The 17,326-nt window shown below is 35.5% G+C and overlaps 1 protein-coding gene across 1 annotated transcript in view; it reads left to right on the top strand.

The window, feature by feature from the left end:
* SI (sucrase-isomaltase) overlaps nt 1-17,326 on the top strand; it is a 110,563-nt gene that overhangs the window by 18,061 nt on the left and 75,176 nt on the right. Inside the window, exons 9-17 of the mRNA XM_069083660.1 lie at nt 210-335; nt 1,004-1,135; nt 1,221-1,340; nt 3,496-3,609; nt 5,846-5,930; nt 8,226-8,343; nt 11,103-11,274; nt 12,146-12,262; nt 15,288-15,442. Coding sequence (XP_068939761.1) covers nt 210-335; nt 1,004-1,135; nt 1,221-1,340; nt 3,496-3,609; nt 5,846-5,930; nt 8,226-8,343; nt 11,103-11,274; nt 12,146-12,262; nt 15,288-15,442 — 1,139 coding nt within the window. The remainder of the gene's footprint in view (nt 1-209; nt 336-1,003; nt 1,136-1,220; nt 1,341-3,495; nt 3,610-5,845; nt 5,931-8,225; nt 8,344-11,102; nt 11,275-12,145; nt 12,263-15,287; nt 15,443-17,326) is intronic.

Raw genomic sequence — 17,326 nt, 5'->3', positions numbered from 1 at the left:
CTTCCTTCCTTCCTTCCTTCCTTCCTTCCTTCCTTCCTTCCTTCCTCTCTTCCATCCTCCCTTACTTTTTCTCTCTTTCCATCTCTAATTCCCTCCCTTCCTTCTTTCTGTCTTTCTTTCCTTTAATGCTAAGGAAAGACAATAATATTGATGATCAAAATGAACGTCTTTCTCTTTATTATGACTAATTAAAATTTTTCATGTCTAAGCTTATTGGTCGGCCAGCAATGCCTTCATACTGGGCTCTTGGATTCCAACTGTGCCGCTGGAATTACCTAACTCTTGATGAAGTGAAAACTGTGGTGCAACGAAATCGGGCAGCTGGCATTCCTTTTGTAAGTAGAGTGACACTTTTTGAACACACTAATTCCTGGTCTATGCTAACAATCCTATGCTGACTGAAAATATTAAGAAGTTTTATTTGTAAGTTTTATAATATTTCTTCCCTATGTATCCTGGGAATTCTATTCATTTCCCATATTTTCTAATACATTCAAAATTATAATATATTCATGCAATAATTATCATCATTTTAGTTAGTAGAAAAATTGGTTATACATGAGTATATTTTTTGAAATTTCCCAAAGTACAATATCATCAGCTATTTTAATTGTGCTGAAATGATTTTAAGTGATGACTACAAAAAATGACAATTGATAATGAGTCTTTAATTGTATAAAAAAAGAAAAATAGTATAAATGTTATAGATAACAAACAGAAAAGAAAGCCTAGATTTTTAAAAGTATCACTTTCCAATTAGCATGAATTAAATTGGTCTTAATATAAATAATATAAACAATTTAAAGTACAAAATAGATTTAGAAAAAAATATTTATTTTTGTTTGTCTAAATTTAGTCTAAATCAAAATATTCTTAATGAACATAATTGGGATTTCAATATTATTAACAATAAAAATTTCAATCTGAAATGACAAGATTTTACTGTCTTGGAACCCATTGCTTTTTTCACTAATTACTAAAATAGATTTCATTGACTTTTTAGGATGTTCAAATTACTGATATTGACTACATGGAGGATAAGAAAGACTTTACTTATGATACAGACAAATTTGCAGGACTCCCTGAATTTGTTCAAGATTTGCATGACCATGGACAGAAATATATCATCATTCTGGTAATGATTAACTATATATGTTTTTCATTATCTGCCTTGGAAAAATTAGCAGATTGCCCTGATATGCCTTCTCTTTTATTATTAGGACCCTGCCATTTCTATAGACAAAAGGCTGAATGGAGCTCCTTATGCCACATATGATAGGGGATCAGCACAGGATGTGTGGGTGAAGAAGGCAGATGGGGTAACACCACTCATTGGAGAGGTAACTGTGGAATTCATGGACATTAGATCTAATCCTAATATCCCTTCATCCTATTTGGTACCATAAAGTTTATCTCAACTGATATATTTGATTTTAACAATGACTTATATATTCTCTCATTGACAGGAAAAGTATAGATAGAATTGTAATTTTAATCTAGAGTTGGAAGGGAGCTTAGTGGTCATCATTGTCTTACTTCCTCATTTTACAAATGCAGAAACTTAGATGAATAGACTTGTGATATCTTGACCAAGGTCACACAGAATAAAGTGGCAAAGACTTCAAACTCAAGTCCTCTTACTCCAGGCCCAAAACTTTTTCCATACCAAACCAAAGATCTAAAAATGATGACTGAAAAGCAGCTTAGAATATCATGTAAGCCCAACTCCTTTTAAAATGATGAAACTAAGGTTTGGAGAGGTCTATTAACTAACCTGAGACAAAGTAGGGAGACAGCCACCACCTTGATCTTCTGATTCATTCAGTTTTGTCTTTCCTCCCTGGAATATGAAATGGGTAACTAGTGTCAGTATGACTTCATTATATTTTCTACTTTTATTTTTCACTTATTCTCTGGTGGAATTGGAAATTTGGGGAAATCACAAAAATCACAATAATTGAATGATAAAAATAACTGATCTATAGGAAGGCAAATATAAGGACCGGATCATTTTAAAACTACATTATTCAGAGAAGAGGTAAATTACAATATATGGTTTCAATTCTGCTTTGTGTTCATCCTCCAAAATCGCAAGGACCAAATCACGTCATTTATAGATTTGCAAATACAGGATAAAAATGATCTGCGTTATTTGATTTTGTTCATTATCATTTTAAACTGGCTTTCTACCACAGGGCAACCAGGATGTGGTATCTAGGTAGTACAATGAAGAAATCACTGGGCTTTGAATTGCGCCCATCTAAGTCCAAACCTTACTTCAGATACTTAGTGGCTGTATGATCCTAGATGATGCTTAAATTTGCTCAGCCTAAATTTCCTCATCTGTAAAATAGAGATAATAAAAGCCCCTGCTTCTCAGGGTTGTTAGGAGAATTGAATGAGATGACAAATATGTATCATGATAATCATGTCATTTTAGATATCTGTTCATAGTAAAGAGTACTAGCTATTGGCTGGCCTCATGCAATATGCTATTCTGGAGTCAGGTCAAACCTGCCCATAAGATCCCATTGTTAAATTTTCAATGGGAGCATTTACACATTGGAAATCAGAAAATGATACAAATCAGGACTTGATTTATAATTTTGTTGATTATATGGACTTAAAAATGCAATGAATCAAAGTAATAACTTAAAAGTATGTCATAAGTATTTTTTTTGTAATTTAGGAGAGCTGGTTAAACATTTACCAGAATATCACTTTTGTATCTAAGAAACCATGATCACTGAGCAGAGCTGTAGTGAGCTTTGCAGATGGGACATCTACATTGAGTTTGGCATCATCAATACAATGAATCTATTGGAACAAGGGGTGGGGGAACCAAATTGTCAAAGGAGAGGTGAATTAGCCAAGGTCAGAAACAGTCATTCAGAGATCCCAGGCTAATCAGCCTGGATGAGAAAGGGGAATTCAGTTTAAGACAATACTAAACAAAATAAATTAAATCAGATAATTTTTGTCTTGTATTTGAAAATCTATAAATAACATGTGTTTTGATCCTGACGATTTTGGAGGATGAACACAAAGCATAATTGAAGCCATATGCCATAGATAAGAACAGAAAGCCATTTCAGGTCAAACTTGCCAGATGTTTTCCTCTGAAATTTTTAAAAGATTTTCTTTTTTTTTCATGGTTAAAGCAAAGCAAAGGTAAGTAACGTACAGAGAAATTAGCTAGAGTGTCAGCCTGGCAAAAGATTTAAGTGACTTCCCCTAGATTTATTTAGATTTGCTTCTGAGTTCTACCCAGAAAATTTATGAAAATCCAAACAAATCATAATGTAAAATCACCTTGCAATACATAAAACCCAATACAAGAGTTAGATACAGTAGAATTATTATAATTATTGCAATTGTGGAGAGAACAAAGGGAAAAAACAGTCCTCTTTCCTAGTATGTCACATGCTTACTCAGTCTTCTTCTGTGGCCATGCATAACTGCCAACAACATCATGGTTTAACTTTTCATTTTTAGGTCTGGCCTGGCTTAACTGTGTATCCAGATTTCACCAAACCAGAATGTATAGACTGGTGGGTCAATGAGTGTAAAATTTTTCATGATACGGTGCCCTTTGATGGATTATGGATTGTAAGTATATTTTTCTAAACTCATAAGTCAGAAAGTCAAGGTAAAAAGATTGCCTAGTCATAGTAATGACTGTTGAATACTAAGACTTATTTTTGCCAACATAGGAGTTTATACATCATCTTTTTGATACATATTGATAGAAAATTTAGGAATACAGATTGATTTTTTTTTGTCCTGCCAGTAATTTACTGGTAATAGTCATTCTTTGATATGGCCATTTTTATTACCAATATTCAGTCTAAAAATGTGGAAACTTAGATATAAGCTTAAAAATAATCAATGGTCTCTACTTGTGAAACAGGTAAAATAGGACAGAGGTGAATGCCTGTGGCTGTGGTACAGTATGTAGTGGTGATTAGATTCATGACCTAGGCAATATGTGCAGAGCAACCAAAAGAACCAGGAACAAAATGAAACAGAAAACAATGTTAAAAATAGCTCCTCCTCAAGTATGTTAAAGCTAGAATAAAAGGAAACTTTGATGGGAGTTGCATTCAGTAAACATCTGTTTATCATATACAGTATGAAACCATGGAAGTGACAACTGTTTTAATAAGTTAAAAGTAAAAATATCTATGATAGACCATATGCCACACAAACCATATCGGGATGGGTCAACAGTGGACCAGTGAATGACCTGCTCTTCCTCTTTGTTAGAATGATGAACATAAAGACTCGGAATGCTGGTTTCTATATAATATGGTATAACTGCAACTGGTGGGCAAAAAGTGAGGGGATTCTCTGCCTCTTTACATGGTCCTTAATTCCAAAGTTGGTTCCCACTAAGAAGTTATTTACAGGGTTATGTTATGTCCTGAGAAATATGAGGAAATTCAAAAGAATAAGGGCCAGTTCCTACCCCCGCCCCGAAGCTTATAGTCAAAGGGAGATAAGCTATGTAGGAATATCATTTCAACATAGACTAATCAATGTGTGATGAGTGCCTTAAAAGAGGTAGGGACAATATCTCATAAGAAGAAATAGAGAGCACTTTCAGCTGGAGTGATAAGAAGGCTTTGTGTAGGTAGTGATGTTTGGGTTGCACTTCAAAGAATGCGGAAAAATTGATTGGGAGGGAAGTCATAACTAAATACATTCTTGGGTGAGATTAAGTGAACAGAAGGGGTTTGCAGAGATGACAGAAGTAAAAGATAGCATTGGAGGAAAGGGAAAGAGAATGCTTCCCTTATTAATTAATTGGTTTTCTCTTTTGGCTAATCCTTAGAGGAAAATAAACAATAATTCTTATGTTTTTAAAGCTGTACCCAGATCAGTGATTTTTTAAAATCGAGTTGATATTTCTTTGGTGTTGGGAGCTCCTGGTGTGTAAGGTCCTTTAATATGGATTGTTGACATGTGCTCTGCAGCTTCAGTTTCAGAGAGCTACCTCAGACATGGAGAGGTGGTGACTTGGGTAATACAGCCATTATGTGTCAGACAGGATTTGAACCCACATCTCAATGATTGACATTAGTCCTTTTGCCACATTGTCACTATCTAAGTGGGAGAGATCCTATAAATAATCAAACGTCTACTCTTCTGGAATGACACCAAAGCCCTTGTCTAAGGAGTCTCTCAAATATACCTACTTTCTGTGATTATTGTTTCTTGGTAGGTTCCATCTAAAATAAAAGTTCTATTTAATGTTCACCATATGTCTGATAAACAGCCATGTGTAAAGAGTGGAATGCTTGCCTCCCCCCATGTAGCTAATATATATCAGAAGCATGCCTTGAACCTTACTAGAGCTCTCTGACTCCAAGGTTGATTGAAAATGTACTGTATCCTTCTGCAAGTAATAGTGATGATGATGAAGATGATAGCTAGAATTTATATAGAATTTTAAGATTCGAAAAGTTTTCTGATATTATATCATTTTAACCCCACAACAACCCTGTGAGGCAGGTGCTACTATTATCCTCATTTTACAGATGTGGAGACTGAGGCAGTGAGAAGCTACGTGACATGCTTAGGGTAACAAAGTTGTATAGAATGTTGGAACAGCAGTAGGAAGATCTGGATTATAATCCTGTTTCTCTCACTCACATGTGTCATATGTACATCATTATCACATTGTTAATCGCTTTCAATAAGTAGATTATGGTTTGAGAATTCAAAAATTCTTCTCAAAACAATATACCAGCCTAACTACCTTCCTAAACTTGGAAATGTATATCAAAAATCTTAGAATAATTCTTACAATAAAAGCATGTTGGCCTTCACTGTGTCTCTTTAGGATATGAATGAAGTCTCCAGCTTTGTTAAGGGATCAAATGACGGATGTGAGGCGAACAGTCTGAACTACCCACCTTTCACTCCAGGTAAGTTTGATACCTTTTGTGATGTAGAATGCAATTTTTCTCCCCTGTGATCCAAAAAACAAATTGCTCTGAATTAAAGACCCTTTTCTTTTTGAATTATTACCAAAAGCATACCTGTGTTTTGTGCCTTCCCAGGCACTACTAGAAGAAAGAGAAGGTAAATCAGATTATTATTCGAAAAGATATATATATATATATGTGCATATATATATATATGTGCATATATATATATATATATATATATAATTAGTAGGTGAGATGACCTGAATAAAAGAAACAGTGCTTTTAATGCACTCTAGTTACTGGCTCCCTTTGCCTTAAATCATTTTTCCACCATCATGAAATTAAAAAAAAAACAAATTAAATGAAACGTAGTTTTTTTCCAAAATACCTTAGAATGTGATCTTAAAAGTACTGCATTGTATCCCATGCTATAATAGCAGCAAAGCTGAATGTACTTTGTTTACCCAGAAACACTATTTCTTATTGCAGAGAAAAGATAAACTCTTAGTACAACTCATTAATAGGAAGAAAAAAAAATAAGAGCAAGCATGTATATAGGGTTTACTATAACTGTACTATAACAAACTATAAAGTTTGTGAAATACTTCACCAAATTTTGTTTGATTTTTATCCCCATTACCCCCACCCAAGTAGGAATTATTATTAACTTCATTTTACAGATGAAGAAATTGAGGCAGAGAGGTTACATCAATTTCCTAGAGTCACACAAGTAGTAGCTGAGGTCTTCTGACTCTTGGTCCAGCACTCTCAACCCTGTGACACTTAGCTGTCTCTGGATGAAGTCTGAGCTGTCTTTTGCAATGATCTGCCATGAAAGGCAGGGTGATATAGTGGGTACATTGCTTGACTTGGAGTAAGGAGAGCTAGGTTCACATTCTGTCTCTAACACCAGCTCTGTGACTTTGGACAAGTCATTTTATTTTTCTGAACTTCAGCCTCTTCATCTGTAAAGTGGAACTCATGGAATTGTGATGGAAGTTTCCTAAATATTAAAAAATAGAATTATTTCTATAATTCTATCATTATTGAGATGAATAGAATGATGAATCATGCTACCATATTCTCAACTAATCTAAAAGTCTAAGAGGCAACATAAGTTATTAAAAGTGAATGTCATTTAAAAATTTTAATCTCATGCATTTTTTGGTGATTTATGATTTTTGTTGCATTGCATACTTTATGTTCTGAATTTGATTATACATATAATACTAATTAGCTTTCAAGATTGATTTTTAAAGAAAAGTACTCATTATTATTGATTATTATATTTTTCTTCTCATTGATATATTGACTTCCATGAGCTATAGCATCTATTAAGGAAGGTGTGGTGTTAATAGTGAATGAAGGTTTAAAAAGAATAAATGGCCAAATGAAACAAAGATTAATTAACAAAAGGCAGCTTAAATCATACTAATTGAACAAGAATATTCTCTGTTTCCCTTGGCATAATTATTCAGTTCTGGACACATAGTTTAGGAAGTATATTTGTAAAGTGAATAATTCTAAAGAGGGCCATCATTATGGTATAATTGTATGAGTCCAAACCATAAGAGAAACAGTTGAAGAAACTGTGAAGATTCAAGCTGGAGAAGAGATTGAATGCGGGTATAATAGTTGTCTTCTATGGCTTGTGTGAAGCATCATCAGTGGAGGACAGATTAAAGTTGTTCTTTCATGACTCCAGTGAAAACTAAAGAAACAATAAGGAGTAGTTGCAAAGAAAAAAAAATCTTGATGTTATGCAGAGAGTGCTAAGAAATAGAAGTATTCCAAAACAAAATGGGTCTCAATAGGAGACCACAGGCTCCCCATCCCAGGAAATCTTCAAGTCAATGCTGGATGGCTTTTCACAAGAAATTCTGTAGAAGGGATTCTCATTCAGGTGCAGCTTAGACTAGTTGGGCTTTCAGGTCTTTTCCAGGTGTGAGATTGTGTGAATTAACAAGATCATTTGACTTTACCTTAGCTCCACTAAGCATAGCATGACAATGGAGGATGAACTATAAGAGTTGAAAGTTACAAAAGAGTCTCATATCAGAATTAGATGTAACGAGAAAGCAAAGAATGTAACCTCATCCAGTGGAATATATGTTCTTCAAGGGCAGAGATTGTTTTTTTTTTTTTTGTCTTTGTATATACCATGACTACAAATGTTAGTCCTTTCCATGTGATAATTCCTTAGTAAAAGTTTGTTGATTTGAATTGAGATTTTAAAAAATGAAAAAAAAAACAAACAAACCTTTGTGAATACTTTTATTTTGTATTTTTAAGGTATACTTGACAACGTCATGTATTCAAAGACCCTTTGCATGGATGCTGAGCAGTACTGGGGAAAACACTATGATGTCCACAGTCTTTATGGATACAGCATGACATTAGCCACAGAAAAGTAAGGGAGAAAGGCATTATTTGGTTCATTTGTTGCCTAAAAATAAGAAAATAGCTTAGTTTGTCAACCCACAGAACAAAATGCATGAAATTTCAAATAAACCACAGTATAGGGTACAATTTATTGGCCAAAAAATTTTCAAGGCCTTATGGGAAAATTCATGAAAATTTCAAAAATAGGATATTGGGTGGTGCCTCACAACCTGCAGGTTTGTACCCTCTCTGCAATTTATAGAAAGTTGCCTAGAACAGTGCCAGGGTCACATGTTCAAAACTCTATCTACTATGTACTTTCTTTTTAAAAACCAACAAACAAAAAACCCTAGGACATTTATTTGACTTTAGTAGTCACTTTTTTATTTAATCAAAATGAACAGTCCAGCAGCCTAGCTCAGAAAGTCCCTGTTTTTGAAAACTTTTTCAGCTAATGGTTTGACAGATGTGCTTGCTAGACTGAATATGACAATCTTTCTTCAATACACAGCAAAATTTTAAAATGAAATGATTCCTCACCACAAAGACAAATTTTATGTATATTTTAGCAACTGTATATGAACCAATGGAGCACATGGGGTGATTTTTCTTTCACGTTGAACCCTAAAATAGGGGAAATCTATGGTTGAGATTCTCTGTATCAGAATTTACCGTATGATAAGCATTTATGAAGTACCTACCACGTGCCAGGCCCTGGGGAAGCAAATAAGTAAAGGAAAGACAATGTCTACCTTCAACAAGCTTATGATCTAATGGGAAAAGATAATATATAAAAAGAAACTGGAAAGTTGCAGGTGTAGTGCCATGGTGTGCCCAGTATAGGAGCATGATCAAATTGATGGTGGAGATGAAATCAAACAGAGGAGCTGATGGAAAATGAACAAAGGATTGGTATTTTGAGCCCTCTATAAGGGAAAGCATGGAGGGGATATTTTTTGCTCTGCCCTCCAGCCCTCTAATTGGAAAATCAGAAGAAACTAAAGGTACTAATAAGGTATGAGTAGCAAAGCTGAAGTAATCCCTATCATTATGAGATCCTGGTGATGAGTTTATACCAAGTGGGGCCTGATGAAGATGATGGAGTAGAGACCCCAGAGCATCTGGTTACACCCACTCCGAACTACAACTTACACAGATTAGTACATTAAGAATTCACCACTGGAAGACGGAGATGGTGCAATGACTGGCAAACATAAAGGACACATAAAAGTCAAGTAAAACATAGTGGAAAAGAGCTCTGACTCCAAAGCCAAAAGATCTGAATCTTAATTCCTTCCCTGTCAGTAAGCAGCCAAGTGATACTGGGAAATTCATTTCTCTGTACTTCAGTTTCATCATCTGTGGGTCAGGAGACCTTCAAACACATTTCTAGTTCTCACATTTTCATTATGATTCTAAGTGGTTTTTATAGTTGATAGAAGGGATGATGGTGGCCCGGAAGAATTGCAGGTTAACACCTATCTGTAGAAAAGTAGGTTAAGACAGTCAGCATTGAGGAAGAGTTTAAGGACTGTATAGCTCTCTCTCATTTCAGACTCTTCATGATGCCATTTGATGAGAACTCATATGGAAATGCAAATATTACTTTTGGTGATTAATCTTATGGAAACCACAAAAAAGCTGCAGAAAATTAATTTATCATAACTATATTTAGAAGAGTGCCCTAATAGAGTTGCAAGACAATATTTTCCAAGAAATGATCATTTCATTCTTTTCAACAAGCATTCACTCTGAGCCTGGAACTGTTCAAGGCTCTAGGAAGACAAAGACAAGGACCTCTGTCTTTCCTCCAGAAGATTACATTCTATTAGGGGATACAAAATCCAAGATACACTGTATATCATGCCCTATTTGGTATAAATTCATAATCAGGAAACTCATACTTTTAGAAATTACTTCAGTTTGGCTACTCACACCTTATTAACATCACCAGTTTCTTCTGATTGTCTTACTGGAAGGCTGGAGGACAGAGCAAAAGTCTCCTCCCATACTTTCACTTATAGACACCAACAGCTGTGAGTCATTAGGAAAAAAGCAATAGATGTAAGGCATTAGGAAAAGAATATTCTAGGAGGATCTGAACCTTGAAAGGAGCTAGGGATTCCAAGAAGCAAAGGTGAAGATAGGATATTCATAATAATATTCAACAATAGGATAGGATATTCATAATAATATTCGACAATAGGATAGGATATTCATAATAATATCCTATAATAGGATAGGATGTTAATAAGATATAATAAGATTATATATGTATATAATAGAATAAGATATTAACAAGATATAATAAGATAGGATATTAACAATAATATCCTATAATAATAAAAACCTGGATAAAAGCACAGAATTAGGAGATAGAATTTCACATATGTTAAACAGCAAGTAGACCAACTGGACTGAAAGTGTATATAATTGGAAGGAATGAGTAATCAGCTGGAAAAGTAGTTCTTAAACCATATTGTAAAGGCTTAAATGTTAAAAAAATTACATTAAAAAATTCTTCAGAGTCACTAAATCTCTTTGAGTAGGGGTATGACGAGATCATCCTTATGTTTACATGTGTATACACATATATACAATATTATATATAAACACACATATCTATATATGTATGTATATACACATAGGTGTACATATAATGTATATACGTATGTCTGTGTATATGTGTGTATATATATTTGTGTAGACACATTCATACACACAGAAACACAAATTGACATGAACATGTTGAAAATCAACTCATTCACTAATCTCATCTCATTTTAGAGCCTTAGAAACTATATTTCCAAATAAAAGAACCTTCCTTTTGACCCGCTCCACTTTTGTTGGCTCTGGAAGACATGCCGGCCATTGGTTAGGCGACAACACTGCTGCATGGGAACATATGGAATGGTCAATCTCTGGGCTGCTGGAATTTAGCCTGTTTGGAATGCCTTATGTAAGAACATTTTCTTTTCTTTGCATTGAATATTACTCTTGAAGTTTTATATTTAAATTTATTCAACTAATATCATCTTAACGATTATATGTTTACAACATCTGAGAGTAAAGAACATGGAAATAATTCTATAGAACCTCCATCCTTGTCCTCAAAAACACATTATTCTATGGGCTATGGTCTAAAATGGGGTTCAATATTGAGTTATTTTTTTACCTTCTTACTTGCTATCTTTATTCTTGCTTGTTCAGAGGAGGGAGACAGGAATAGCTAAAGGAGGAAGGAGCCTATGAAAAGTAAGGAGCTAAGGAGTTTTTTTCTGCCATTGAAGCTAAATTTGCCTCTTTGCCACTACTACTAAAAGTTCTGGGTTTTGCCATAAAGGACCTAATGCAAGTAGTCTGATCCCTAAGCTGCACAACAGCCTTCAAACAATTAATGACAGAAATTATGTCCCCTTTGGGTCTTCTCTAGGCTCAGCACACTCAGTCCCTTCAATGACTCATGAGAAAGCATGACCTGGAGGCCCTTTACGATCATATTTGCCCTTCTCTAGGCACTTTCTGGCATGGCAGTGTCCTTCCTAACATGCAGTACCCACAACTGAACACAATCTTCCAGATGGGCGCTGATTAGGGGTACAACACCTCTATCAGCACCCTGGTCCTGGATCCTGAACCTCTCTGGATTCTGCCGAACACTGAATTTGGAGGAAAACAGTATGGGAGGATGTGAAGAGAGAGGGAAATAACCAAGAGAGGAAAGCAAGAGGGTGCAAAGCAGCACCTCATTAGATGGCATGGAAACTTGAGATGGGAAAAATGATTGAAGAAATTTACAACAGAGAATGTTAAGATGTGTGTTTTCTTAGGCTGGAGCTGACATCTGTGGCTTTCTGGGTGACACCACAGAAGAGCTGTGCACTCGGTGGATGCAGCTGGGGGCGTTTTATCCATTTTCCAGAAATCATAATGGAGAAATCTACATGGTAAGGAAGTCCTAGTGCCTACTGGGTGCTATTTGTTATGTTCTCCCGTCATCTGATTTCATTGAAAAAATACTTATGTTGCTTAGGCAAACATGAGACCACTGAGGTTGTTTCCAGAACACTGAGCTTCAGGCAAGTGAATGAAAGGCATAGAGATTCTGAGCGCCGTCTCGAAGGGCTCCTTGAGAAGTTGAGTTGGAAGTTATGAGTCATTTACTAGCTCAGAACATAAACTCATTTGAAAGTGACTATTCCTTAAAATTCTGAGTCATTGTGGTACAGACTATTGTGTGGTGTCAGAGGATATGAGTTTGCCACTTTGACACTTATAAAAGTAGTTTTGACACTTACTACATGTCTGACCTTAAGCAAAACACTGAACTTCTCTAACCTTAGTTTACCCATCTGTAAAATGAGAGGTTGAACTAAAAATTGGTCTTCAGGTTTCTTTTCAGTCCAAATCTATTTTCCTATGATCCACTTTAACGTCCTTTTTTATACATGAACTAGGCTTTATTAGAGTTAGGTGACTTTCTAGAAGTTGTCTTCTAATGAGTGTCTGTATTGGATGGGGAGAGAGAGAAAGAGAGAGAGAGACAGAGAGAGAGACAGAGAGAGAGAGAGAGAGAGAGAGAGAGAGAGAGAGAGAGAGAGAGAGAGAGAGAGACAGACAGACAGAGAGACAGACAGAGAGAGACAGACAGAGAGACAGACAGACAGACAGACAGAGACAGAGACAGAGACAGACAGAGACAGATAGAGAGACAGAGAGACAGAGCATTTATAATGTGCTTAGTTTGTGCCAGGAATCATCCGGGGGTGGGAAATCTTCAACTTCTAGGCCACATGTGGATTTCTAGGTCCTTGGGTGCAGTACGGCCTTTTGACTGAGTCCAAGTTTTACAGAACAAATTCTTTTATTAAGTGGATTTGTTTTGTGAAGTTTGGACTCAGTCAAAGGGCTGCACTTGAGGACATAGAGGGCTACATGTGGCCTCTCTCTGTGACTATATTAAACACCGAGGGTAGAAAAAAAAAAAGAAAACAAAATGGTCCCCACTCTCAAGTATTCTGCATCCTAATGGGAAGATAACACATAAAGGGCAACTGAATAGTAGTTGTAGTCTGGGTCATCACTGGGCAGATAGAAGAACCTGGTAAGTGAACAAGAAGATAAGAATGAGAGTAGTATGACTAGACCTTCTCAGGATACAGAAGTTCCAGGTAAGGATTCACCAATTATAAACTAACCTCAAGATAGAGGTCCTTTGACTCCTTCCATCAGAACAAAATATTATTCCCCTAGAAATGAAACAAAACAAAATAAAACAACCCCCCCAAAAAAACCCAATATGTTTATAAAATAAACAAACGAAATATAAGAAAAATAAATGTGCATGCATATGAGCACAGATGTGCTCACTCACATACATACTATTTTTTTTAAGCAATTGGGGTTAAGTAACTTGCTCACGGTTACACGGCCAGTTATGTCTGTGTGGGTGCTAAGTATCTGAGGCCAGAACTGATCCCACATCTCCTGACTCTGGGGCCGGTGCTCTTAATCACTGTGCCACCTGGCTGCCCCATATATATATATATATATATATATATATATATGTATATATATACTATTATTTCAATGTTTGAGGGGTTTGTGACAGCATTGGCATGCATATTCTTTCCAGTGATTACAACCACTCCTCTCTTCAGTTGACTTTAATGAGTTTCTGTGGTCCATCTCCTCAAGAAATCATCTTCTGATGCCTGTCTTTAAGGCTAAGTCTTTCTATACTTAGCTTGGTTGGTCCTCAGATGATACTTGTTCAGCTATCACTGAACTTATGCTTAGAAGCCTCTACAGAATGGTAAGATCAGCCAGACAATCAATTGGTTTCACTCTCAATATTACTTAATCATCTCCAGGCCATGATGAGGTAGGACAATAGGATGTTACTTAAGGATACATATAGGAATCCTTTTGAAATAAGACATATTCCTAGTTTTTGGTTACAGGTTTTGTGAGCTTCTAGAGACTAGACTTACTGGCCTAATACCAAATTGAAATGTGCATTTAAGGAATATTCAGATTGTTTTCAGTGTCTTCATTGGGTGAGGCCAATGACCTACTTCAAAGTCATTGCAGGGATATTCAAGTATGTTCTCTATAGAGTCAGTATGTTGTTATGGGTGCATGAAGTTAAGATACAAGGACTAGTTTCCCTCCTCTCCAAGTGGCAGGGAAATGGATTTCTCCAATAGCTGAGTTTCGTAATTGAATGAAAGGATTTAGTATTGCACGAAGTTTGCTGCTTCAGAAGGTTGTCTTGTGAACCCTTCCTTTGTTTTTAAATGAAAGAGAGTGTTGATTAGTGAGAGTAGTATTAATAAACCCATTTTCTGACTATATTGGATTTAGTTCTTTCCACCTGCTTGTTGACAGAATATTTTCAAGTAGCATCTAAATGTCACTTTTGGCAACTTGTTAGCATGTCCTGACTGCAATTTTGACCCAAATGATTGAACCTTGGAAATATTGAGATTCAGATCAGTACAGATTCTTTCAGTCTAATCGCTGACCTCTTCTCATTTAGCAGGATTGTGCTTCAAGACTACTTCTCTATTTTTATATATTCTCCTTTCAACCTTACTTTGAGAAATTTATTCAAACTTTCAGAGAATATTTTTTCAATTCCACATGATGAAAATGTAAATGTTTGTCTGTGCATATGATATAGATATTGTTTGTCTTTTCCATATGACTCTCTTTCCTTTACTCATTTGCCCAGCTCTGAATAAACTGTCCTTAAAATGTAAACTCAAGAAAATAGCCTAAAATGGAAAGGATTATGAGTCACCTTTCACTCATTGGTTATGAGATTTTTGCCACATTCAGCTTTTTGTCAACTCCAAGTAAAACTCTTGTTATGAGGTAAAGGGAAAAAAAATGAGATGTGTTAGGAAGACAGCACATTTCCTCGCTTTCTGGGTTTAGCTTCCTATAATCATGTTATTCCTTTTTTAGCCTCAAGACCCAGCTTATTTTGGAGAAAATTCTACATTGGTCAAGTCATCGAGACATTATTTGACTATCCGCTACACTCTGCTGCCCTTCCTCTATACCCTGTTTTACAAAGCTCATATATATGGAGACACAGTGTCCAGGCCATTCCTTCATGAGTGAGTTTACTATTAAAATATTTTAATTCCTTTTTAAAGCATGTATGTTGGAATTGTGTTCATTGCCTAGAGAAGTGATAGTGTGTATCAAATTCACAAAATTAACAGCAACTGTGCTCAAAGTATGATAATCAAAAACATGCAAGAAATTAAAGAGAGGAATCCTTAAGATCAAGGAGCAACCAATATACTATAAAAATCAGGGGGCAACCTTCAGGTCAGGAAGACCTTAGCTCAAATTAATCAATACTAATAGCTGTTTAACAACTCACAGGACCCCATTGGATTGCAACATCCTTTAGGACAGGGATTGCCTGTTGCTTCTTTTTGAATCCCCAGGACTTAGTACTGTACCTCGAATATAGTAACTGCTAAGTAATTATTTATTGACCGACTAACTGATGAACTAATACAAATTAGCATATGGATTTTCCAAAGCAGTTCCAATGAAACATTGGTTCCAGACCTTCACTCTACTAAAAAAATATTTTATACATGAGGAAACTGAGGCCAGGAGAGGTTGAGTATCTTTTCTGATATTACATAAATAATAAAGAACACAGACCAGAGTAGAATCTAGGTTCTTTGACTCTCTGTGCAATGTTATTTTGTCTATTTTGTCTGCACTCCAATCCAACAAAGTATTGCAGTTGATGCTGGTCTTAAGATTCACCTTAGATATTTATGTACAGAATATATAAACATAAGAATTATAGTTAAAGGATATATAAAGTAACAAGTGGCAACATTATGCAGTCATTTTGTTTTCAGAGGGACATGAATTCAAATTCTGATTTTGCCCCTTGATATTTGCACGATGTTAGAAAAGTCACAACTTTTCTGGGCTATTTTAAAAAACAATCTGTTAATCCAGGACAGTGAACTAGATTTCCTCTAAGTCCTTCTCTAGGTCTAGGGCTCCAAATTGATGATCCTATGCCGGGATCTCAAACTATAAAAAGGATAGTCAAACAATGATGCATTACTGAAGCGCCTCCTACAGAATAAACTAGATTCTAATCTAATTCATAACTAGCTAGATTCTCTCTTTACATGGAGGAAGAACAGAAAGAACATAACTAAGAGAAACTTCTGTGATATAGGGACCTTTAGTATGAGAACGTTGTTCACCAGTACAGATCACAACTTTACCTTGACTCAGTTGTTAAGTCCTAGGAAGTTGCCTAAGTTTCATTGAGGTAAATTGATTTGCTCAAGATCAAAAAGTTTCTAAAATGAACTAGATTTCAACTCAGGTCTTTCTGATGTCGACTCATGCTCTCAGTCTTCTATACCAACCTGTCCAAATCCAGGACATTTTTAGGACATTCATTTCTCATTGGACATTTCTTCCTGAATGCATGGGTGCCAAAAATGAAGAGATGCTTCTCTAGACTAACACATCTTGGCCGCCTTCCTTTTACAGGTCATGTCTCATAGGTATTTTCAGAACCAGGTAAAAATTTGGGGTCACAAAATGGAAAGTTGAGGGTAGATGAGTGGAACATAAAAATGTTATGGTAAATTTTTTCCCTGGTGTGTGTGTGTGTGTGTGTGTGTGTGTGTGTGTGTGTGTGTGTGATCACTGAACAGATGTATTGTGTGTGAAATGTAAGTTGACATTTACATTGTACTTTAAGGCTTCCAAATAACTTTGCAACTTCTCATTTAATCCTCCCAGAAATCCTATGAAACAGATCTTGTGAATATTATCTCTCTTTTACAAAATGAGAAACAGTCTCAGAAAGGATGAATAATTTCCCCATAGTTAAACAGATATTCATTTTCAGAGAAGGGGTATAAGTATATATTTTTTTCCTTTTTTCCCTTTTTTCCTTTTCTTTCTTTCTTTCTTTCTTTCTTTCTTTCTTTCTTTCTTTCTTT

The sequence above is a fragment of the Petaurus breviceps genome, unplaced genomic scaffold (assembly GCF_028583685.1).
Source record: "Petaurus breviceps papuanus isolate PSGF00001 unplaced genomic scaffold, PetGlider_PUasm1.0 173, whole genome shotgun sequence".
Classification (NCBI taxonomy): Eukaryota; Metazoa; Chordata; class Mammalia; order Diprotodontia; family Petauridae; genus Petaurus; species Petaurus breviceps.
This window is presented reverse-complemented; position numbering and strand designations above follow the sequence as displayed.